The sequence below is a fragment of the Epargyreus clarus genome, unplaced genomic scaffold (assembly GCF_041222505.1).
Source record: "Epargyreus clarus isolate Ecla_fem2 unplaced genomic scaffold, WU_Ecla_fem_2.2 ptg000001l, whole genome shotgun sequence".
Taxonomy (NCBI): Eukaryota; Metazoa; Arthropoda; class Insecta; order Lepidoptera; family Hesperiidae; genus Epargyreus; species Epargyreus clarus.
Genome location: NW_027332209.1, coordinates 253781 through 276497, shown reverse-complemented (window position 1 = coordinate 276497; position 22717 = coordinate 253781). Strand labels below are relative to the sequence as shown.

Below are 22717 nucleotides of genomic sequence, written 5' to 3'. Positions count from 1 at the left end.
TTAGTTTAATAACTTTATAAGGACCTTAAGTCTGAAAAATGAGTGGCGCTGGTGAAAACAAACTGAAGAGTGGAAAACCTTAAAAAGTTGCTAGATATATGCAAAATTATGTAATGTACTTAGAACTGAAATGTTCCAAAACCCATTGGTTTAGATTATGTATCTACGTTTTTGAAAAAGACTTCTAGGAACCTGAAGGGATATTCATTTTAATTACATTTTTAAAACTATTACTAGCTGAGCCGGCAAACGTTGTGTTGCCATATAAATAAAAAAAATTAAGGGTGAACAACCCTTATCCCTTAGTTGTATGAAAAATAGATAGTAGCCGATTCTCAGACCTACTGAATATGCATATAAAATTTGGTGGAATTCGGTAAAGCCGTTTCGGAGGAGTACGGAAACTAACATTGTGACACGAGGATTTTATATATAAGATTATAAATTCAGTTACGTCCAGTGTAGCATACAAAGTGCGTTAAGTTGTTAATAAGGCATTTAAGAAAGATACCTATGAAATAAAGTAAGTTACATATTAAAGAGTTTGATAGTTACCTATGTCTGCGTTTCTTCTTCTTCTTCTTGCCGTTGTAGCCCGTTAAGCCGTCTACAGTGAAGTCTTTTGCTGCCTCCAATGACGACACACCTGATGACAAACCAGTAAGTAACCAATTAACACAACAGCATTACACAAACAAGCACTTTTCTAGTACTTAAAACTAATTACATAATATACTAGAGGCAATAAAGCACGCTGTTCAATTGATGGTAAGTGGTCAATGTCGGCTATGGAGATGGATATGATTGTAATAAATCCTAGATAGGATTGTGTTCTTAAACCGAGATTTAACCAAATTGTAACGCCTCATATACCTAAGTGTCCTTTCTCATATCCGTCAAGCCAGAACATACCTGGGTTACGATATTGTTTCGTAGAGAAAATTAAATGTTTTAATACCTGAGTCGAACCACGGAGGGTTCTACCATCTTCAAAAGTAAAATATGAAAATAATTCATAACATTTTCATAAACATGTTCCTAATAAAACAACATTGTTAATCATAAAGTCTATAAACTGTCTGTGAGAAAATTGGAAACCAACCAAAACAAACTGAAATCAAATCAGGCTATTAACCTTTTGTAAGGTCAAACGATTTAACAGGATAATCCGGCCACTATCCTAATTCGCGGAATCAACAGGCCTCGCCCTCGCCGGATCCGAAAACAGTTTGCCGGCTCCCGGGGATTTGTCACATAATTACCGAATGTGATTGCCGAATGAATTAGTAAACAGTGGAGCGGTGACAGAATAGATCGGGCGTCCCCGGAGACGGGTGGGGGAGGCGCGCGGGGCGGGAGGGGTGATCCCTCGGGACGCCGGGTAATTGAATTTGGTGCCAATGAATACGACAATGAATTATTAAATTTAGAGCGGCTCCGTAAGGGTACCGCCGTAAATTGTACTACGTTATCCACTTAGCGGGTCAACGATCGCCGCACGGCGTACATTACTGAGACTGTGCCAACTATTTGCGCCGTTTGGCCAGTTGTACGTGCAATGAATGCTGTCCAATTGAAACGTCCGTGGTGTCGGCGGCGTGGCGAATGTTATTCGCTACAGGGTGACGTGTTTATTGGCCGGTGACGAGTTATGGTGTTTGTTTGCTGTTACATGGTACTAGTTATCCAGTTTGGTTACAAGCTAAAATGTTTATAAGATTACTGGAAACGAATGATTAAGAATAACTTAAAAACACCTCAAAAACATACCTACCTACAAGACGATTAAAAGGAATAGAAACCATTTTCTACAAACATTTCATTAAATAGGTACCTAATGTTTTTTGTCACCAAACAGTTTAACGCATAAGCGGCTATCAAAACATGGAAATATACTTTAAATTTAACTAGAACATTAAAAAAACACACACAACGTACGTATCTATAATCTACATACGTACTTATTTTATGAACACAAACAAAATGTAAGTTCAAATTCTTTTAGCAGTATTGGTTATTATAGAAACTTCAGCATCAACAACTACTTAGTAAGGCACTTGAATAATTAATTATTTTCAAGCATGAAAAGCAATTAAATTACATAACAAAATGTCCAAGTGTTATAAATTAAGTGTCCACCACGTGTTCGCGGTCGTCGGCGCGCGACCAATCCGGACTGTCCGGCCAATCCATTGGTCACGCAGCGATCGGGGCAAAACAAGTTTATTGCTCCTATACTTTCTAGCAATTTTCAAGAAAATAACAACTGCTCACGAGCCTATATTTTTCTTTAAAAATACGTTTTCTACTCTCACAGCACTACACTGGAACCTCCAGTGTCGTGGGCGCCATAAACACACAAAGAAAAATACAGAAACTCACAGACAAAAAATAGATAACTAAATTTACCATTTAGATATGTGAGTGGCCCAGAAAACCCGGAACTATTTGTACATCAGACCGGTATTGCGTCCACTCCGTTACGCGGGTTATTAAAAAATATATTTTTATATATTAAGTAATGAGAATAATGTTACATAAAGCAATCTCGAAGTGTTATAAATTAAGTAGCAGATCGGTACGTATCCGCGGTTGTAGGAGTGCAATTAATCCGGACTGTCCGGCCAATCGATTGGTCACGCGGCGATCCTAGTAACACAAGATTGTTGCTCCTTTTCTTTCAGATATATTTAAAAACACAATATAGTTCGTGTAAAACGGATACTCCGCTCTGAATGGCGTCACCACAACAAATTGTATGACCATACATTATGAATAGTACAACCTGCTCGCAACAACTTCAGAGCGAACTAGCAGTTTGGCGCGGATAATACCTATCTAAGGGCTTACAAATTGTATTTATTAACGATTTTTTTATTTATTTTAACGATTGAAGGAACGAGTACAGTTTAACATAACACAATGTCTAAGCGTTACAAGTTAACAAACTCGTGTTCGCGGTCATCGTAATACGACAAATATAGACCGTGCGCTCGATTGACAGTTGACACCGACAATCAGACAAGTGACAAGATCGGGCTCGTTGATTCTAGCTTTATAACACTAACATTGTAATTGCATACGAACCACAAAGTATACATACTTTACGTTTTTTTTGCTGTCAAGAGTGAGAACAATGTTAGATAAAAAAAATTCCAAGTCAGTGCAGACACCTGTTCACATTATGACAGTCGGGACAGTGCGACCAATCTATTGGTCACGCGCCGATCGTAGCGACACAAGAATATTTCTCCTGGACGTTTTAGCTACGTTCAAGAACATTATGTACGAGCCTCCAAATTTTATTTTTTACTCTCAAGAATAAGAACAATGTTACATAACCCAATATCCAGGCGTCAGTCATACCTTAAATAATAAACACGTCGCGGTCAGAGTGCGACCAATCCGGACTGGCCGGCCAATCGATTGGTCACGCAGCGATCGGCGCGCGTACACTATGCTTGTACCTTCGCTTTTTTAGTTTATTTAAGAATACCGTAACTAGCTACATCCCTTTACATTTTATTGAATTTTGGGGGTATCTGTTTTAATTTGATATTATATCGAAACTATTCAGGCACGTATATTTTTATGCAGTGTTCCAGAGGTAAGATTAAATTCGTGTTTTTTATTATTTTCAAAATGAGATCTTACCTACTCATAATATTTATTTTATTAATTTATTATTGGGTTACACCAACAAAGTGAACACTTGTACATTGTCTAGACATATCACATTAAACTTAAATCTATGTGTCACCTCAATTACCGGTGTAAACTACATGTTGGAAGCAACTACGTACTAAAACATCAAGACATTAATTAAAATGATGGACAATTAACAAAAAAGAATATAAAATACGATAGGAACAATAATAATAAATCAGGAATTAAAACAATAACATTAATACTCTAAAAATTCAAATTCAAATTTCATGCCCCAATTACTCAATTTATTGTAATAGTAATATTATAAATAAAATAGTATGTGAAAAAATTCAGTGTATCATATAGCAATACACGGCAGAATTATTTCATCAAGAAAAGTCAGTCAAAACAGCGAAGGTTGCGAAGAAAAAATATCTAGGCAGCTTAGTGTAGGTACTGCTAATATAAAAAGTAATAAGCAGAATTTAGATGCCGAGCTCTGTATAAAAAAGTTAAGAAAAACTAGTAAATATTATTTAAAAAACACGTATCATTGATATCAAAATAAGCTTCTTTCAAATATTTTAATGAATGAGTTACAAAGTAGCTATCAACTTAAAAGCGCTGGTATATTTTTTGTGAATTTACACGCGATTAGACCGATTACACGATGTATCAATCCTGCTTATCCCCTGAGATCTCTTGCGTTTTGTTTACAATCATAATACGCTGTAACGAAGGAATTGTCTGAACTTTAATTCAATCTTTTATTTCAGGAAGACCTACTTCTTATTTTATATTACTTCCTATATTATATTATTCTTCCTGTAAAAAATATTCTCGTATTTAATTATTTCTGCACATCCCTAAGATTGACTGGAAGAAAATGCTATTTAGCATTAAGTCCGCCTTTTGCACCACATTGTTTTAACATGGTCAATAAAGAGTAAATAAATAAATAATGTTATGTCTAACGTCAATTATAAAATAGTTTGATTTTAACGCGTGCAATGGAAACTTTGTATATTGGAATATGGAAATATTGTAACAAATAAATAGTAGATATTAATTATGAAATTGATTAATAAAATGGAATCTCTATCAAGACTAAATCAAATTTGCATTAATAGTTCCATGAAAGTTCCCAACAATCTAGAAAGCAATTAAGCGACTCTACATTTGAAATAATTTAGGTATTAAATTCACTGACGCTCTGCTCTATGAACCAGGGTAAAATGAAAACGCACCTCAAATCCAACAGGGATAGAGCTTCAAAGGCTTATTTAAAATGTCAAAGCTGCGCCGATATTTCAAAACGCAAATATAAAAGGGTACGTTAGTTGCTTGCTGTATTTTTATTTATGTAGAGTTGATTCTTACTTAAATATTTATGGCATATATCGAGAGAGTCAGAGACAGGTAGAAAAAAAGAGAAGGTGAATAGAATAGAATAGAATAAGAGAAATATAGAGAGGAAAAATAGTAACATAGAGTTTGCGGCTTAGTTTCTTAATGGACAGATAGCAAGTTGTTTTTGTTTCCTATTATATTTCTTTTGAAGTTTTTCCATCCAACCAGTCTTTGCAAGTTTACTACTCGACATAGGTCTCCTTCATCATCAAACCATTACTGTCCCACTGCTGGGCACGGGTCGCCTCTCAGAATGAGAAGGATTAGGCCATAGTCCACCGCGCTGGCCAAGTGCGTATTGGTAGACTTCACATACCTTTGAGATTTTTTTTATAAATCTCATAGGTATCCAAGTTTCCTCACGATGTTTACCTTCACCGTTAGCAAGTGATAATTAATTTCTAATCTCCTTAGATTTATAAAATTTATTTTAATCTATTAACTTTTAAACGAATGCAAGTTACCAAAATTATAAAAATGTAGGTAAAACATACAGTACGTACCCGTGTGAAATAGAGCTTGTAATATTCTTAAACTTTTTTATATTTTCTAAAAACTCCATTTTTGTGAAATGTTTCCTTGGAACCTCTGTTCGTATATTCAAAATAAAGTTTTGTCATAAATAACTTATATAACTTAACTCACGTTGTGTTAATTTATTATTTTTAGTGATAAATAACTATTTATTTGAAATAAATAAGTAAATAATATTGTGAAGAATTCCAATAGGTACTTTGGGATTGCGAAAATGCGACATTAAAATAAAATATTAGTAACTACTTCTTTCAGAATAGTTATTTATTAAAAAATAGTATCATATCTCTTTCTTTTGCTTAGTACCAACCAGTTTTCATTAACAAAACAATACCATTACATGTCATTACACATCATCAACAAGATTTATAATATTATTATTTTAATTTAATTGGACTTATTGACTAGATAGTCCATTCGTTAAAGTATATAAGAGACACATGTACATTTCACATACGTTCGCATGGTGTTTCTATAAATGTTCGAGTTTAGTTGTCCCGGGACATCCCTACAGCTGACGTCCCGCGGGACGGCGAAGTGTATTGCACGTCACGTAAGTGATTGCCTCGCGCCGATCAAGTGTCCCGACTTCAAGACACCACTACTTATCGATATTGACTCGTATGGTATGATTGATTGACTCTACATTCGGGCATGGTTTAGGTTTTTATGACGTAGGGTCTATTTTATTTCATGGTAGGTAGATGATTACTGGTTTCAAAATATGCCGTCGTTAACCCATGTCCATTCCTGTACCTTTACCATGAGTTTTTACGTTTTGACCAATATGACTGTTTTGGTCTTTGTTTACGTATTCGCCCATACAATTTCCAATCAGCGCCCCTAGCGGATTGTGTTAGAACTTGGAATTTGTATGGGCCAATACGTAAACAAATACCAAAACAGTCATATTTGTCAAAACGTAAAATCTTTAGGGGTATTGAGCACAGTTCTTCTCTTAGAGCTAAAGACGTAGAGATTTTACACACTTAAGTACGTTTTAGGAACACTTTGACGTGGAGGTTTCCTCGCGATGTTTTATATCACCGTTAACGAGTGATAATTAATTTCTATTCGAACTACGGGCTACTCGATTGGGAGCCCGATTTCCAATCGCTAAGCTATCAATCAGAGTAAAGGGTCATTGGTATAAAATGTGGAATGGGATTTTCCTAGGCCCTAAGGCCCTAGGGATAGGCACTACGGCCTAAATTTTAGTGTCTCTTGTAAGAATATCTGCCTTGTTAAATTCTTCAAACTAGGACATAAAAGTGTTAAATAATGCTGTTTTAAAATAGAAATAATTGTGACAATGGTGTCCCAAAAGTTTCTACTGCCTCATTGTCTAATCTATTGGAATAAAATCGAATTTAAGTCAAACTCAATTAATAGAGAGTTATTTTTATGGCTTCTCTAAAAATATATTTATTGCCCGTACATAACAGCTAAATATTATTAAAGTAAATTTTGTATTAGCAGTATGTATATGATAGTAAGTAGTCGATTAAGTTACGAACTAAAATAATGTTTTATTACCTACTTTATATCCCTACAGATGTATAAGAAACAACGTAGAGTCTTGAGCATAAATTATTATCGACAAACGCTAACCTAAACCTTTTCTTAATGTATGCGTAGCCACGTCTCTATCCAAATTGACAAAACGCACTCTACATTTTCTGTATAAGGTTTAATATCGTGTACACTTTGTAGAGTAGGGAGAGTTCAGGGGGAAATGAGTTGCGGGAAGGAAAGCTACTTGTCGTGGAGATATGCCACTTTACAACATTGTGAGTACATAAAGCGTTATGTCGTGTTGGTATATGTTTCTTTGGGAATGCAACGCTTAGTAGATAGCCTTTTTGTTAAGGCAACTAGTTTTGTTAAAGGTGTCTATGCGAGAGCTAGTTTTTAAATCAGACTTACAATGTAAAATGTTTTCGCAAAAATATTTTCATCTTTCATTATGTTGATTGAATTTTGACTTGATATGTTTTATCAGGACTTTACAAGAGAAATTTTCAATTTTTTTATACATGGCTCATAAAATAACGAATATGAAAGTTCTTCATTAACCAAAACCAAATCTATAAGAATAGAAGAAAATATTGGAACATTTTTGGGTATAAAATCAGATCCTCTAAATAATCCAAATCCAACAGTTATACGCACAGTTATATCAAAACGACAAAATATATTTGCCACTTACTCTGAAATTACTGTCCATAGGCAGTAATGTCTATGTACCCAATTTCGTTTAGGATCTTAAGACATAAAATAATAAATAGATGCATTTCTAAACACAGAAGATCACAATCCTATTTAAGTTATAACTACGGGAAAACAGGTAATGAATTAAAATCATATACTAAGAATTTTCGCTACACTTTTGAAATAAGCTATTAGGCTTGGTAGAATGTTTAAACGGAGATGTATTGGTTTTAAAGGAGCTCACTATAAAATTTTATTTCATCTTACTTATAGAATAAGCAGGACTAAGATACAAGAGAACCTCTTTCACTATTTAATGGCAAATAAGAATGGATAAATAAAACTAGTTCCGTTAATGTTACCTAACTAAGGCACATTAGTTGTACGAGGTTAATAAATAAATATTTAATTTTTCCTTTATAATTTTCATAAGTAAATTAACCTCGTATGTACAAACGTAAGGAAGCAAGAATCAGAATAGATAGAACATTATTAGGGTGATAAATATATGGCCAACTACATCAGCAAAATGGCTCGCAGGCAGCAGACGTAGAGTGCGAAAATTGGCGCACAAAGGACTCTCTTGAGCTCTCAAATATGATAAAATATATCGGATGGCTGAGCGCTGATCGCTCGCGCCATGTATTGGGCCAATCGCGCGAATTGGTCTTATTGGCAATTTGCGACACGTCTTCGCGATTAGATTTGTTGGCGGCGTGTGATGGGATCACCGTACCTCGGCTCGTTTAAGCTTGTTTTCTGTAGCGAAGATTGAGAACTCACGCTTTCCACGTCTCTGTACTGTGTCTATCGATCTTAGGATTTGCTACATTTAATTTACAATTACATTTAATTACGGTTTGACAATCCATGCCATTTCACAGCCATATCGCTATCGATCACTCTACATCCAATATAGATGGTTTCGGATGAATCTCGCACGATAAATACCTATTAAAGTTAGATATTATCTAAATGTTCTCAATTTATTAATTAGTGTATATCGAATATCTTTATATCGAAGATAAAACCGAAATGATGCATACGATCAATGTCTGGTTTGAGTGTAGGTAGGTACTTAAGCTCTACTAAGGTACTAAGGCTTAAATACCTATTAGTCAATCAATCATGTTTTATCTATGATGAAATTTTGTATAATAAACCCAATATATTTCTTCTTAAAAATATCAATCATACGTTGGTACTGAAGTAAGAACTAAGTTGGAACGTATCCGATATTGTTGTTAAGTTGTTACTAGATTACGACAGGTAGGTAACTTACGTAAGTGTATGTTTGAAATTTCTTATCATTTCCTTAAACCGTCTAAGTACCTAAATGTTACTAATACACAGAAAAAATAAACGAAAATATTTTGTATTACCAGTTATTTTATGACATAAAGTTAATACTGAAATTTTAAAATTAAGTAAATGCGATAATTAATTTAAGCAACTTTTAACATATAAATGAATGATTCGGTCATTAAGAAAACATATTATATTTAACGAACTTTGTGCTCATTAAATATATTTTACTAGATGCACGTTGAGTTGTTATCTCCACTTCTCAATTACCTATAAAAATATTAAAAACACAAAGGAAACATGTTATTAACAAGTAATTAATAATTAAGTTGAGTTAAACAACGTATATGTTGGATCCTATGTTAATATTCAGTCTATCCAATGATTGCGTACCAATGATCAAAATTAGCAGCAGTGACAGCCTAATGGTTAAGAAACTCTGCCTCTCGATCGAGGGGTCTGCGATTCAAACACCAGACACGCGCACCTTTGATTTTTCAAAATTATGTGCGTATTAGAAATTAATTATCATTTACTTAAACGGTGAAGGGAAACGTCGAGGAAACCATACCTGAGGAGCATACCTGAGAGATTTATAAAAAAATCAAAGATATGTGAAGTCCACCAATACGCACTTGGCTAGCGCGGTGGACTATGGTCTATTCTTCTCATTATGAGAGGAGACCCGTGCATTGCAGTGGGACAATAATGGGTTGATGTTGATTACAATTTGTCAATTTCCAGTATGCAGGAATTGTCAAATGTCAGACTTTGGTAGGTAAAATCATTGAATAAATAGGTGTTCCGGTCGAATGATTAAAATATGTCTTTCATTCTTTTTGACGTCCGCTTGAACACATAAGCGCTAATGATAAGAGTATTATTTGGCCGTAGTAGTAATAGTAGGTACAGTAAATACACCAGTAGCACTACCATGAGTTTACAAAAGTATTACTCGCTAGCGACTGCGTAAAATAAATGTATGAAAAATTGTACAGCGCCTCTGGTGGTTACTCGTAGAACTAAATTCCGTAGTGTGAGCCAATCGTAACGTAAAAAACCTATCGAAATCAAATCGCTAGCGAATGTCATTATGATCTATTGCCATACAAATTCGGTCCCATGAGTCATTAATTTGACAGACGTTGTCAAGAAATACCGTAACGATAGTAGTTATGTTATTCACTAGTAAAATGACAATAGTTTTCTATTTACAATTTCTATAGTGGCGTTTCTATGCCAACTCATGGTAGTGCTACTGCACTATTTTACTGTTATACGGAAAAATACCTATTAATTTCTTGTGGCGATGATTAAACCATAGATAATCATTCACGTTAAACCTTTTAAATGTAAAGCTTTCATTTATACCTGAACAAATTGTTTATAGATAAAGATGTTATTTTTTATTCGGTAATTAGTCAACGATTTCAAAATTATCTTTTAAGTTCACCTTTGAAAAGAACTGTTCTAGTTTTTCAGTGTATTACAAAACAAAAGAATGCACCGGATGCAGGGCCACTCTTTGAGACTGTAAGAAAATGGCCTCGCGCAAACTAGCCCACTTTGCAGATGACTGATGCCTTTCAGATAACATCTCCACACACCCTCTGACAGCATGGAGATGACTTTACTAACTATCTATAGATGTGTTCGTTTTGTTTTCACAAGTAAAAGAGAGCTAACATATAGGTATGTGAAAACATTTAAAAAATGTATTACGTTTAACAAATCTGCTTCTCTATGTTTGTCTCCAAAAATTCATAAAGTATTGAATTATTCAAAACATATTTCTTTGTCTACCTATTCGAGTATTTGTAGTAGATAATGTTGAAAAAGTATCAGAATTTCGCGAGATTTTCAAAAATTATAATTAAATAAATAGTAAGCATTAATTAAGGACTTTACTTCAGGAAGCTTGCCTATTTATAATGGTATAAATTCAAAAGCTCATAAAAACTAGAACATGTTAAAAGGAAAAGTATAATTTCATTACATGTTTTGATGGTTACAAATACCATATACCTGGCTATACCTATATACCTACAGTCATCTATAAATGCCCACACCTAGACACATACAATTGAAACTACTTAACTCCACTATTTGGTACACCATTATCGCGATAAGACACCTTAATTCGATTAGATACGTAAAAACGTGTGCAAGCAATCTTGTGCGAGCAATTTACTTTGCCTTCAAATATCCATCTATACGATCTAGATACCCACTCATATCAACATTAACTTGGCGTTTTAGCAATTCGCAAATGAGATATCCGCTGCAGCCAATTGCTCGCCACGATCCCCAATATGAGCGAACGCCATTAAAAACCAATTTGGCAATCGCTCGTAGCGGTGTACAATTAACGGTGCGAGTGAAAGAAATTGCCAATTTTGCCGCAAGAAGCCAATTTGAGAACCGCCGCGCAGAATATTTGATTTGCCACCGGCGGCAAGATGCGGCACGTGTAAACATACACGTACACAGATTGTCTATTTGCGAGATTTACACGAGTATCTACATTACGATGTTTTTAAAATAATGTTTTGAGGATATTTTTTAGCTTCGAAGCAAGATCGCGGTACGTGCAAACATATATATTCGTCAGCGTAAGATTGTCTATTTGTGAAATCTGCACAAGTCTCTACATTAACATGTTTTTAAAAATAATTATTTGCGGATGATAATTTACTTGAAAATTCTAGTCGAGATTTCTTGAAAAATCTGGATTGTTTACTGGATGGTTAGGAAAATATTATAGTTGATACATTGTTTACAAGATATTTTATGTGGTAGCTTACTGTTAGATGTGAGATATGATAACTGAATAGACATCTTGAAAGGCGTGAAATTAAACAAACGTAACGAAACGACTTTTACGAGCAACTTTTAGGTACGTATATGTTGAAAAATTTACCGATTACGGTAAAATACAATATGCGTAGAAAAACTTATGTTTGTGTAGTCTACATTATTTTAGTACAATTTAATTAACTGCACGCCAGGCATAAGTACCTAAATAAACTTATTATTTTATGTCCAAATTATTACACATCTTTAAGTATATGTATGTAGGTATGTCTTTATATAACAGCTCCACCTCAGCTCAGCTCATACAAAAGTAGCACACAAATGATATGTATACAATAATTATTAGTTCCCTATTAGGAAAAATGTAATATTGAAATATATGATACATTTTATAGGCTACTATTGATTATTATAAAAATAAATTCAAAATTAAAATTCGGCAATGAATTTACGTAGGTATCCTGAATTATTTTGCTGTTAATAGTACCGTAAAAATATTTAAAAAGATATACCTTAAATCAAAGGGTAAAAATCAACGTATTATTTTATATTGCATACATCTAGTAGTACATATAAAAATACCACATCAAAAACAAAACTAGAACCAACCGAAGTCATTACGCGACACGAGTATGCAAAGCGTAAAATTAGTACGAGTTGCGCGGCCACACAATAGATGGCGTTGCTCGCCACAGCCGAGCTCGCCCCAGACGCCGCACATGGTAATTAGAGATTGAGTAGTGATTAATATTGTCAAAGGTTTCCCCGGTAGTGAGCCTTTTAATTATAATAAATATGCAGCTTTTGATGGCAAATAGTATTTAGTATTCATTCCAAAGATTTTATAGGAAATGTAAATGATTTTTGAAGACAAATTATGTGTAAGGATGTAGATCTAAATTGTCAAGTTAATAAGAGTCAAGTGAATTGTCAAGTCAATTGTTAAGTTAATAAGAGTAAGTATGTTTAATATAGCATAATTAGTTCCTATGTGATATTCACGAAAGTAAATATAACAACATCTGATTGTAGACGTAAATGTAGGTAGAGTTTGATAAAGAAAATCTTAACTTAGAATTAATCTTAAATTTGAATAAAGTGTTAACGTTAAAATCTACTTTCTTAACTACACTATTATATGTTCCGACATTCTTGAACCATCCACTCTGCCTTCAACAAGGTCAGACTATGCTTTAATAATACTAATAATACTGGATTCATTGGATTGACTTGACCTTCGCCCTCCAATGTGACCACTTGCTGATGAGATTCACACGGCCAGGTCAAAAAGGGCAGCAAAATCAAATAAAACCTTTTATTAGCAGTATGAAGAACTTTACTGGTCGTCCAATAGAGCATTTTGCTGATACTAATAGTATCAGCATACTTTATATTTTATGTAGGTAATACTAATAAGTATTTTTATGACTTTATTTATTAGAATAAAAAGATACAAGTACATTAGTTCACAATTGAGAAGTACCTTCGTACCCCCGAACTGTTGCTAAAATATCACAATTACCATAATGGATACATGTATACCCTCTTACAGTTTATATTTTCATTGGTAGCAATAGCTTCTCATAACAATTATTGTTTACGAGTTTAACTCACACAGCAAAAAAGTATGATAACGCTGAATATAGAAAGCTTTTAATAATATGCAAATCAATTATAACACAAAGTGAGCAATTAAATAAATAGAGATAAAATATAATTAATTTATTAAAACCACCGATTGACTCAGTAATCTTAATAATATAAAAAAGGTTACCTGAGTATAGTTGTCGAACCGCTACAAAGTAGGTACATGAAACAAAAACAACACAATTATAGCAGCAAACAAATAAAACAGAAAAATAAGCACACATTCAAGTCAGTATATGAGTTACTTTATATTAAACAGAAGATCACAAACTGGTTATTTCAATGGTCCTATTACTATCCATATAACTAAGAACAATATACTTAGTAATAAAATATATTTTTGAATGTAATGATTATAAGAAGAATTAAAGGTGATTGGGAATAATAATTGTGTATTAGCCAATATTATAAATCTTACTGTATCTTCAACAATCGTTTATTTTCTGATAATAATATGAACAAGATAGGAAATATTATCTACTGTGACAAATTTAATAGAAACTGTTGTAATACTACTGATGACTACTGGACTTCAGTATCAAAATTACTCAGTTAATCGTAGAAGTAAAATAATATATTAAATTCTACACACATGGCACTGATCCACCAAAACGGAGACCACAAACAAAGGAGCACAACAGAGCAGGACTTACGGCCGAATCTATTTACCTAAGCCATCGTCAACCATCATTCGTGATTATTCCGTGATATCAAAACTAAAGGAGCCGTACAAAGCGTACAACACTCGTATAATCTGTCCCTGTCCGGTATCGCGTTTCGTTCACACGGCGCGGGTGTTAACAAAAATGGAGCAAGAGTGGTCGAACAATGACGCGATTGTCAGCGGCCACTCGCGATCGGGTTTTGTGCGATATTGTGATCTCGCTTTTTGCCTCGTCCAAATGTTCACGTCTTCTGGCTTTGTGATGATTTCGTGGGGATTTGGCGAATTTATTAGTCTCTATTTTATTATCACTGGTTCGACTACGCTCGTATAAGCAGTGATAATCCGAGGAGGATGCTGATATACCTCAGGTAAGCATGTTTAAATATCGGAACACAACAAAGCAAAAATTACTTTCGTTTCGATTCACAAAAGAAAAATCCACAAAACAGGCAATTCTAGAGTGCCTGTAAGTGCGGTTGAAGCCGTTTATTTATTATTTTTTCAATTTTCAAGAATTTACTTTTTGTTTATCGAAGACATTTAACATAATAGTTTTTTATATTAACTATGTTTAATTTTAATTTTGCAACACATGATTTTTTTTTTCAGTTATAGTTAATTGTAGGGATTTTTCTTACCAATTAAATGAAAAAGAAATGAATAAAAACAAGGCGTGTCTGATATCTTATTTAATAGTTGAGGACTTTTCTCAAAACCTTATTTTTGTAAATATTAGAACAACATTTTTTTGCTATTGATTTTTTTACTCTTAGCGCCCGTAGCAGTAGATTTTAACTTCATCAAAGTAGACTTTAATTTAATTATTTTTTAAATACACTCAAACCCCTACACCTATCTACACACTCATAACACCTATAACATTTATGGAATAATTAATTTTCTATTACCTACTTTACAATTTAGTTCGAGCTTAATTGTCTCTTTAGTTAATACAGTTGTTAATAATTTGTCGATGTGAGAATCCATTGTTACCACATAAACAAGTATGAATATATTAATTAGTGGTATATTACCAATTCTTTTTTCAGAAACAATATGGCTTAATTATTGCAATGCCGAAACATGTTGCGTGTGGCGTAAACAAGATGGCGGTGTAATTACGTATTGTTCTATGAAGCTATTATTGGGTTTTATTTAATTATTACAACTGTTTGCTTCTCGTTGGCTGCCTATTTTATACGCCTACTTATTCAGGGCTGTCGATTTTTGGGATGATCATTTGGTAGGTACTCGAATTATGTAAACTTAGGTAAAGTTAAAACCCGAACAATAAATTTAGTTAAAATTAGAAATTGGGCTTTTTTCGACAAAATATTGGCTACTGGTATCCCTGTGATCAATTCATTACTGTCCCACTGCTGGCCAGGGGTCTCCTCTAGAAGGCCATAAGGTTTAAAAAGTTTGGATAAATATTTTGTTAGGAATATGATATTATGTTTGTAACATTAATGTCTTTTTAATATTTGAATGTTATATTGCCAATCGTTCGTTTTATAGTAGGTACCCACCTATTTTGTTAGAATAGTAATGTTTATCTTAAGCCAAAGGAATAAGATGTATTACCTCAATTGTAAGTTAGTAGATCTCTATCAAAAATAGTGTAAGTACTTACCTATTTATTTAAATCGTATCAAAATAATAATGTAGATACATAATATTTCATTTAAAAAATCGTAAAACATTCACGAGTAAAAATTAAAAGGTAATGTAAAAGTAATACAGAGTTTAAAACAGGCAATTGTGTGTCGCCACAATTATAACAGTTTCCTAACCAACTCACCTATTTCACTAGACGGTAATTTTGAAATTGCTTCTCTAGTGTGTAAGACGATTACAACATTATCGTGTATTTAGCTAGAGCGGTACGTAGGCGGGGGGCTTCCGGGGTCCCGGGTTCGGGGTCGACCTCGGGGCTCGAGGGCGTGCCTTTTTTTGAAAATGATATTGTTGTAGGGCCGCGATAATGATGTAAGGATGTACTTGGATTTGTATTACGCTATCCAATTTGGGGTGAGTGTAGTTTTAATGATTCCATTGTGGGGGATGTCGCCTATTATTTTTAATGCGACGTCTTGAACTTTCTTGATTGTTGCTTCCAGTTGCGAGCTTTTCAAACGCATTTTGTATTTAAAGGTTTGAAAGGTCAATCACCTTGATTAATATGCGTTTGTTCTTTTTATTGTTTGTTACTGTCGTGTTCCAAATTCTTATTTTTTCTTGACTGCATTAGGGTCATTTTATAATATGTTACCCAAAATATTTTTTTAAGTTAGATAGGTATCAAAATTGTTAAATCATCAAAAAATACATTTGTTTGAAGGTATTTGTTGTATTGAAGATATAGTGACAGAAGATTGACCTATACTATGGTCGAATTTGTCAGAATCTGATTTTATTACAATCAAATCGGAATAATAGGAAAAAATAAAACGTGAGAAAAGATACAATAACCCTTCTATGTAGATTATAGATCACATTTTTTGAAACAAATTTTCATCATTTGTAAGTACCACAATTTCCGAAAATGTCACAGTTTGTTCACTATAAAAATCTATATACTTACCATAATATACGAAATAATTAATATCAAATTGAGTTCCTTTAGTTGTTTTTATTTCACAGAAGTCGGTATACACATATAATTATAATCAGAACATTAGGCACATTGACAGCTACAAAATTTTGGGAAAACCAAATCCGAGAGCAATAGAGAGGAATATTTTAAAAAGCATCATAATCACACAACGCGACATGTTTCATTAAATACTTGCGCCTGGATACACCGGGACAATTTAAAAAGGCTCTATCAGGAACCTTTTTGTATTTATGTGATCAGTGGCTTGCTTCTTCTACCATTTTCTTCGATGGTAGGTATTTATTCCTTATTAGATTTTACATACAATGTTTAAACATACATAGACACTAATGAAGATCATTTTGCATCACTTTTATCATCATCATCATCATCAACCCATTACTCTCCCACTGCTGGGCACGGGTCTTCTATCAGAATGAGAAGGATTAGGCCATCGTTCACCGCGAATTGGTAGACTTCACATACCATTGAAAACTTTTTTTAAGATTTCTCAGGAGGTTTCCTCACGGTGTTTTCCATCACTTTTTAAGCAATAGGATAGGTAAGCATCTTGATGCTTACCTATCCTATTGCTAGATTTTTTCGGTAAGTCTTTATATTTCGTTACGTTAGCAATAACTCCTATATCTAAAAAATACGCTTAGGTCATTTTAATCAATCATAGTTTAAGTGTAGCCTACCTATTCTACGAAACAAGATTAATATGCTAAAATCTTTAAGTACAAAATTAAAAGGAGGTACAACGACGAAGTACCAGGGGATCAGGCGCGCAGCGGAGCGAAGAAATATAATGGCGGGGTAATAACATTATAGGTTTCTTCAAGGCGGCGCTCTGGGCCCACTACTTTTCTTTTCCGTGGAAATGAAGTGGAACGAACGTGCAGTTCTGTTTAATCATTATTTACTGAGAGAGTACCTATTTTAAATATTTATCTAAAACGGAAATATGTAAATAGAGCTTTTTGATTAAATATTAACGTTGAATATTATACAGGATAATAGAGATATTTAATCATCTCTGTTGCTGTAATTTATTATTATCACTAGATTTTATTGTGAGTAAATTTTATTTCAACTTTTTTTACAATTTTGGTAATTATCTATCACAATCTTCACATTAGGTATATTGATATCTATTTTCGAACATTTCAAAAATCTACTATTACGCCATTTATCATGCAACTTGTGTAAATGAAATGAAATAATAGAATGTTAAGGTATATTTTTCTAGGTATGTAACGTATAAAAACATTTAAGTAGGTATAATTTTTATCAAGCAAATACCAAAAAACCTACTTCAAATAACACCGAGAGTCGATTAGATACAACAGAATTTAAAAACAGAACTAAACTAAAAACAGTAGCTAATCCAAAAGAAACAAAGGAAACATTCATCGATTCGTTACGTATATAACAAGGCAACAATAATATTTTACGATTAGAAGCAGCCACCCGCACCGTCCTCCCCACCCACCCCCCATCACTCTAGGCCACTGATCGTATAATGAATTAAGTACCGATAAAACCACCTTTATATTACCCGTGGAATACGGAAAATTAGACCTTATCCCATCAGGATAAGAGGAACGAGGGGTTCCAATTAAGTTGACGGAGGCGTTCTCCGAAATATCAAAGAGAAGTGTGGAGCCATTAGCAATTATAATGGCTACTGTCCGTCTTAAGTGCCTGCTCATTATGTCCTGACGCCTGACGCTCCCGGCGCTCCGGCTGGGCTCAGGAGCGCTTTAGACTTAGCGTTGGACTAGACGGCCTACGGATATTCCAAATATTTAACTAACAACTTTTTTTGCTAAGGTGCGATATAGTTGTAGTTAGGCCATTTTTCTTGAAAGATTCCATGATATTCTTTGTTATAAGGCATTTAGGTGATTTGAAAGTTAAGATGAGGTTTCATGAACTCTTAATTACATAAAATAAATACACTATAACAAGTAAAATACATCTGAATCATCATTTTTTGCGTGTCTACTCAAAATTTCTATCTATTCAAAATCGGTCTTCACATCAATTTAAATTACACTTCGATCATCAATTTTCTGTTGAATGAATGGTGACAAATTCATAATTCACTCAGGGACAAACAATACTAAGTTAAAAGCGTTCTCACCGTTTCGGTAGAGTCAGGTAGAGCCAAGGGACCCGGTCTGATTGGGGTAGATAATTCGCAATTTTGCTGCCAACACTGCTGACTCTACTTTACTATATTTCACTGAAAAATCCAATGCAGCAATTTGGGAGAAACTCCCAAGATGACACGAAAATGGTTGCCAATTTATTCTTTAGCTTGCAAAAAGCGAAAATGCTTATTCGCGTGGTGTCTTGAGGATGCTACGAGGGAACAAGCATTTTTGATTGTGCAATCAAATTATTTGTAACAAAAAAATGCCTTAGTACTCGACGTTTAGTAATACATCCATTTGGAATATTCCTGTTGAAAATATAATTAAAAAACTAATATTTTTTATGAATACTTTTTAGATTTTCCTACTTATCGCGATAGACTCTATTTACCAAAATCTAATAAGTAAACAATAAGATATGGTGACAACTAACTATATCATAATATTAAATAAATATAGAAGAATAACTTGGAAAAACGTAGAAAGTTTTGTTTTGTTTGTTACTTTACTCTTTATTACAGGCTCATAATTATTCCTTATTGATTAATAAATTCACCGTGATGCTGTCTGTGATTAGATCTGTCGAATAATATTAATGTGAAGTTGCTTTGTCCTGATTTGCAGTATGTGTTAGTCTACGATCACCTTATCATATAAGTTAGTACATGAACAATATTAGTTCATATAAAATTAGGAGGTAGGCAAATCAAGACCCGTATTTAATCCATACTGAACCTGGTCTTACATTTTTAGTTCTGCACTAGAGATTTGTCGTTAGGATATACGATGTGAGGTGAGAGCAACGTATCTTTCATCTATGTCAGAAAGAGCTCCTATCTTGGGGCCAAAAACTGCCCAAAATCAATGGACCTGCGTCTTTTGCTGCACTCAAAAGGGCTCTTAGTGGAACTTTGCTAAATACAATTGATATAAAATCAGTAGCAACATTTTAATTGTATCTGTCGCGAGCTGGGCGGCGGGCGCCGGGCGGCGGGTCGGAGGGTGCCCGGTAGCCTTTGTTCCTGGAGGACCATGGGCGGGAGCAATTACCATTAGCCTTTAAACGGCGAAATATCACCGACTCCAATCTACAGCTACGTAGTTTGTCTGTCATTTAACAAATCATTTTTGTCGCCTTTAAGACGCTGGGGTAATTTAAATTTGGAGCTGGGCAAGTCTTTGGTGGTGAATTATATTAACCTGGTTACTTAATGAAATCTTCTTTCATGCATAATATTGAAGTTTTGTTTTTAAATAAGGAGTAGCAGACGAGCATGCAGTCCACGTGATAGTAAGTGGCTACTGCCGCCCATGGATATCCGTAATCAACCCAAGATAGGATTCCTACCTGAGGTCAGCCACAGATGCGCCGCTACCCCTGTGGACAAAGCTGGAATGCCTCGGAAAACTATGTCACCCTTAGCATACCTTTCAAGAACTTCCCAGAACACTGCAAGGCTGAACACTGCTGTTATGAGGCAGAAATAGGTGTGGCGGTAGTACCACTGGAGTTGAATCACAAAGGGTTCTACCACCTTCAACTGGCAAAAACTGTCTTGAAATAGCAAACATGTTTGCATGGCGATCGTAGGTGGTCACTGCCGCCCGTGGACATATGTAACCAATTTCATACAGAACAGGGGTAGGTACTACTTGAAACTACTCCTGAGGACTAAGATGGATATCTCATATATATGCCTTCATCCCCACCCTTCCATCGAAGCACAAAAACTGATACGCTAGAAATAGAAATGGAATTTGGAATTTCATGTTCGTTAGTCAATCTTCGTCATCAACCCATTACTATCCCATTACTGGGCACGGGTCTCCTCTCAGAATGAGAAAGATTAGGCCATAGTTCACAGCGCTGGACATGTGCGAATTGATAGACTTCACATACCTTTGTAAACATTTTTTATTAAAGATATCTCAGATATGCAGGTTTCCTCACGATGTTGTCCCTGACCTTTTTAGCAAGTGACAATTAATTTGTAATACACACATAATTTTAAAAAATCAGAGATTTGAACTGGGATTTTAACCTCGCACCGCTCGATCAAGACGTTGAGATCTTGTCACTAATCAATCTTACCTTATAAAAAAATTTAATAGAATAGATGGGAACACACAAGTACCTATTAAGTTGAGGGTAATGACCACATTATTTTCGGTTTCGTCAGTCTAAGTGGTATCTTGATCGCTAGGATCGATGTAAACATATATCCCTCGCTGGTCTAATTGAATCTGTAACGTGATTCCTCGCCACTCAGTGAACGCTCTGCACATATTTGTTCACTGCAATTCCTCGCTAAATATAATAATTGGTAGATAATAGGAAGATTGTTTAGACTTGTTGTTGTTGTATACTCTAAATTATTTTCTGTCCTGGATTCTATTGTTAGAAATTAGACAATGCTATTTAAAACTGCACGAGATATTGTAGATACATTTCTTGGTCAACTTGATTGGGGATTTTCAACTGTTATAGGAAACATGACTTCTTCTTTTCTTATCTCGCTAATGTACATGAAGATTTGTCATCGCAAAAAAGATTTGAGCGTCGTAAATGCGTTGCTACCCCAGAGGATTAAGTTGATTTGCCTTTCCAGAGAAGTGCGAGTCAGTACAGGAGTGTAGTATTGGAAATAGATATTGTTTGAGAGGTAATGCACGGAATGAAAGTCAAGCAATCCTATTGATGGATTTGACAGCTGGATTTAATTCTACGTCGCATTGTTCTGGTGACAGAACACAGTAGCGCTTTACACTATTGTTATTAGGCGGAAATAGTTTAAACGGTGGTGCTACATTTTCTTCTCTTTCACAATAGTTGCCCAGAAAATAGAGGATCCATATGTATGGTACGTTATAGTGGCAGTAAAAACCAAATATAAGTTGCGTACCTAACAACTCCGTCATGTAGGTACCTATCACCGATGGCTGAAGCTATGTAACAAATGCCGATACTCTTCATTTAGCAATTGAATCAATGTAAGCAAACACGTCATCCCTCGGCCGGTCTAATTGAATGCGTAACGCGATGCCGCGCCACTCCGCGGCACTCCGCGCCACTCCGCGCGGCTCGAGTGTCCGCTGCGCACGTATTTGCACGCCACTTCAGACCCGGCGCTAATTAGTCCACTAGTTTTCGGTATTCCCTTACATTGGTGTGTCTGATGCAACGCGATATTGACGAAATTGTGCTGAAAGAGACTAAATTCGACGAAATCGAGCGGTTACGTATCGATAGCATTCCAAAAAGTTAATTGCAATAATGTAAGTCAATGGTTTGTCTTCACGAATATAAACAAACTAGTAGTAGAATACTACTTCTGTCCATGTATTAAGCTGTTGTGTTTTGGTTGTAAGGGTGTGATTAAGTAGAGATATTTACATAAGTAAAAAGTTCAAACATACTACCCCGGAACAGAAATACAGGAGTCATCTTAGACATCAAAGTACCACCATTCCACTTATCACTGCTTCTGATGTATTCCAGGACAGCGTAGAAAAACAGATTGCTGATGATGGATTTTAAAAAACTTTTACAGCCTTTTATAGCCGATTAGCATATTCAACCTGATTCTCAATGGCAGCATAATATATAGTTTCGAGCAAAGACTTAAAAACCACTCATCGTTGTAATAAGAAGTTGCTCTATATGTGTCCACTTTAAGACAAATGTTTATGTCTATTTGCGTCACAACAATTAGAATCACTGTC

General features: G+C 34.6%; 1 protein-coding gene across 5 annotated transcripts in view; it reads right to left on the bottom strand.

The window, feature by feature from the left end:
- Positions 1-22717, bottom strand: part of LOC140742364 (visual system homeobox 2) — a 133830-nt gene that overhangs the window by 64627 nt on the left and 46486 nt on the right. For 4 of the 5 annotated variants that reach the window (XM_073073284.1, XM_073073300.1, XM_073073292.1 and 1 more), the window contains exons 3-4: positions 13697-13717; positions 557-646 (exon numbers count right to left, since the gene is read on the bottom strand). In XM_073073284.1, the coding sequence (XP_072929385.1) occupies positions 557-646; positions 13697-13717 (111 nt within the window). The remainder of the gene's footprint in view (positions 1-556; positions 647-13696; positions 13718-22717) is intronic. The other variant, XM_073073317.1, reaches the window with a different exon arrangement.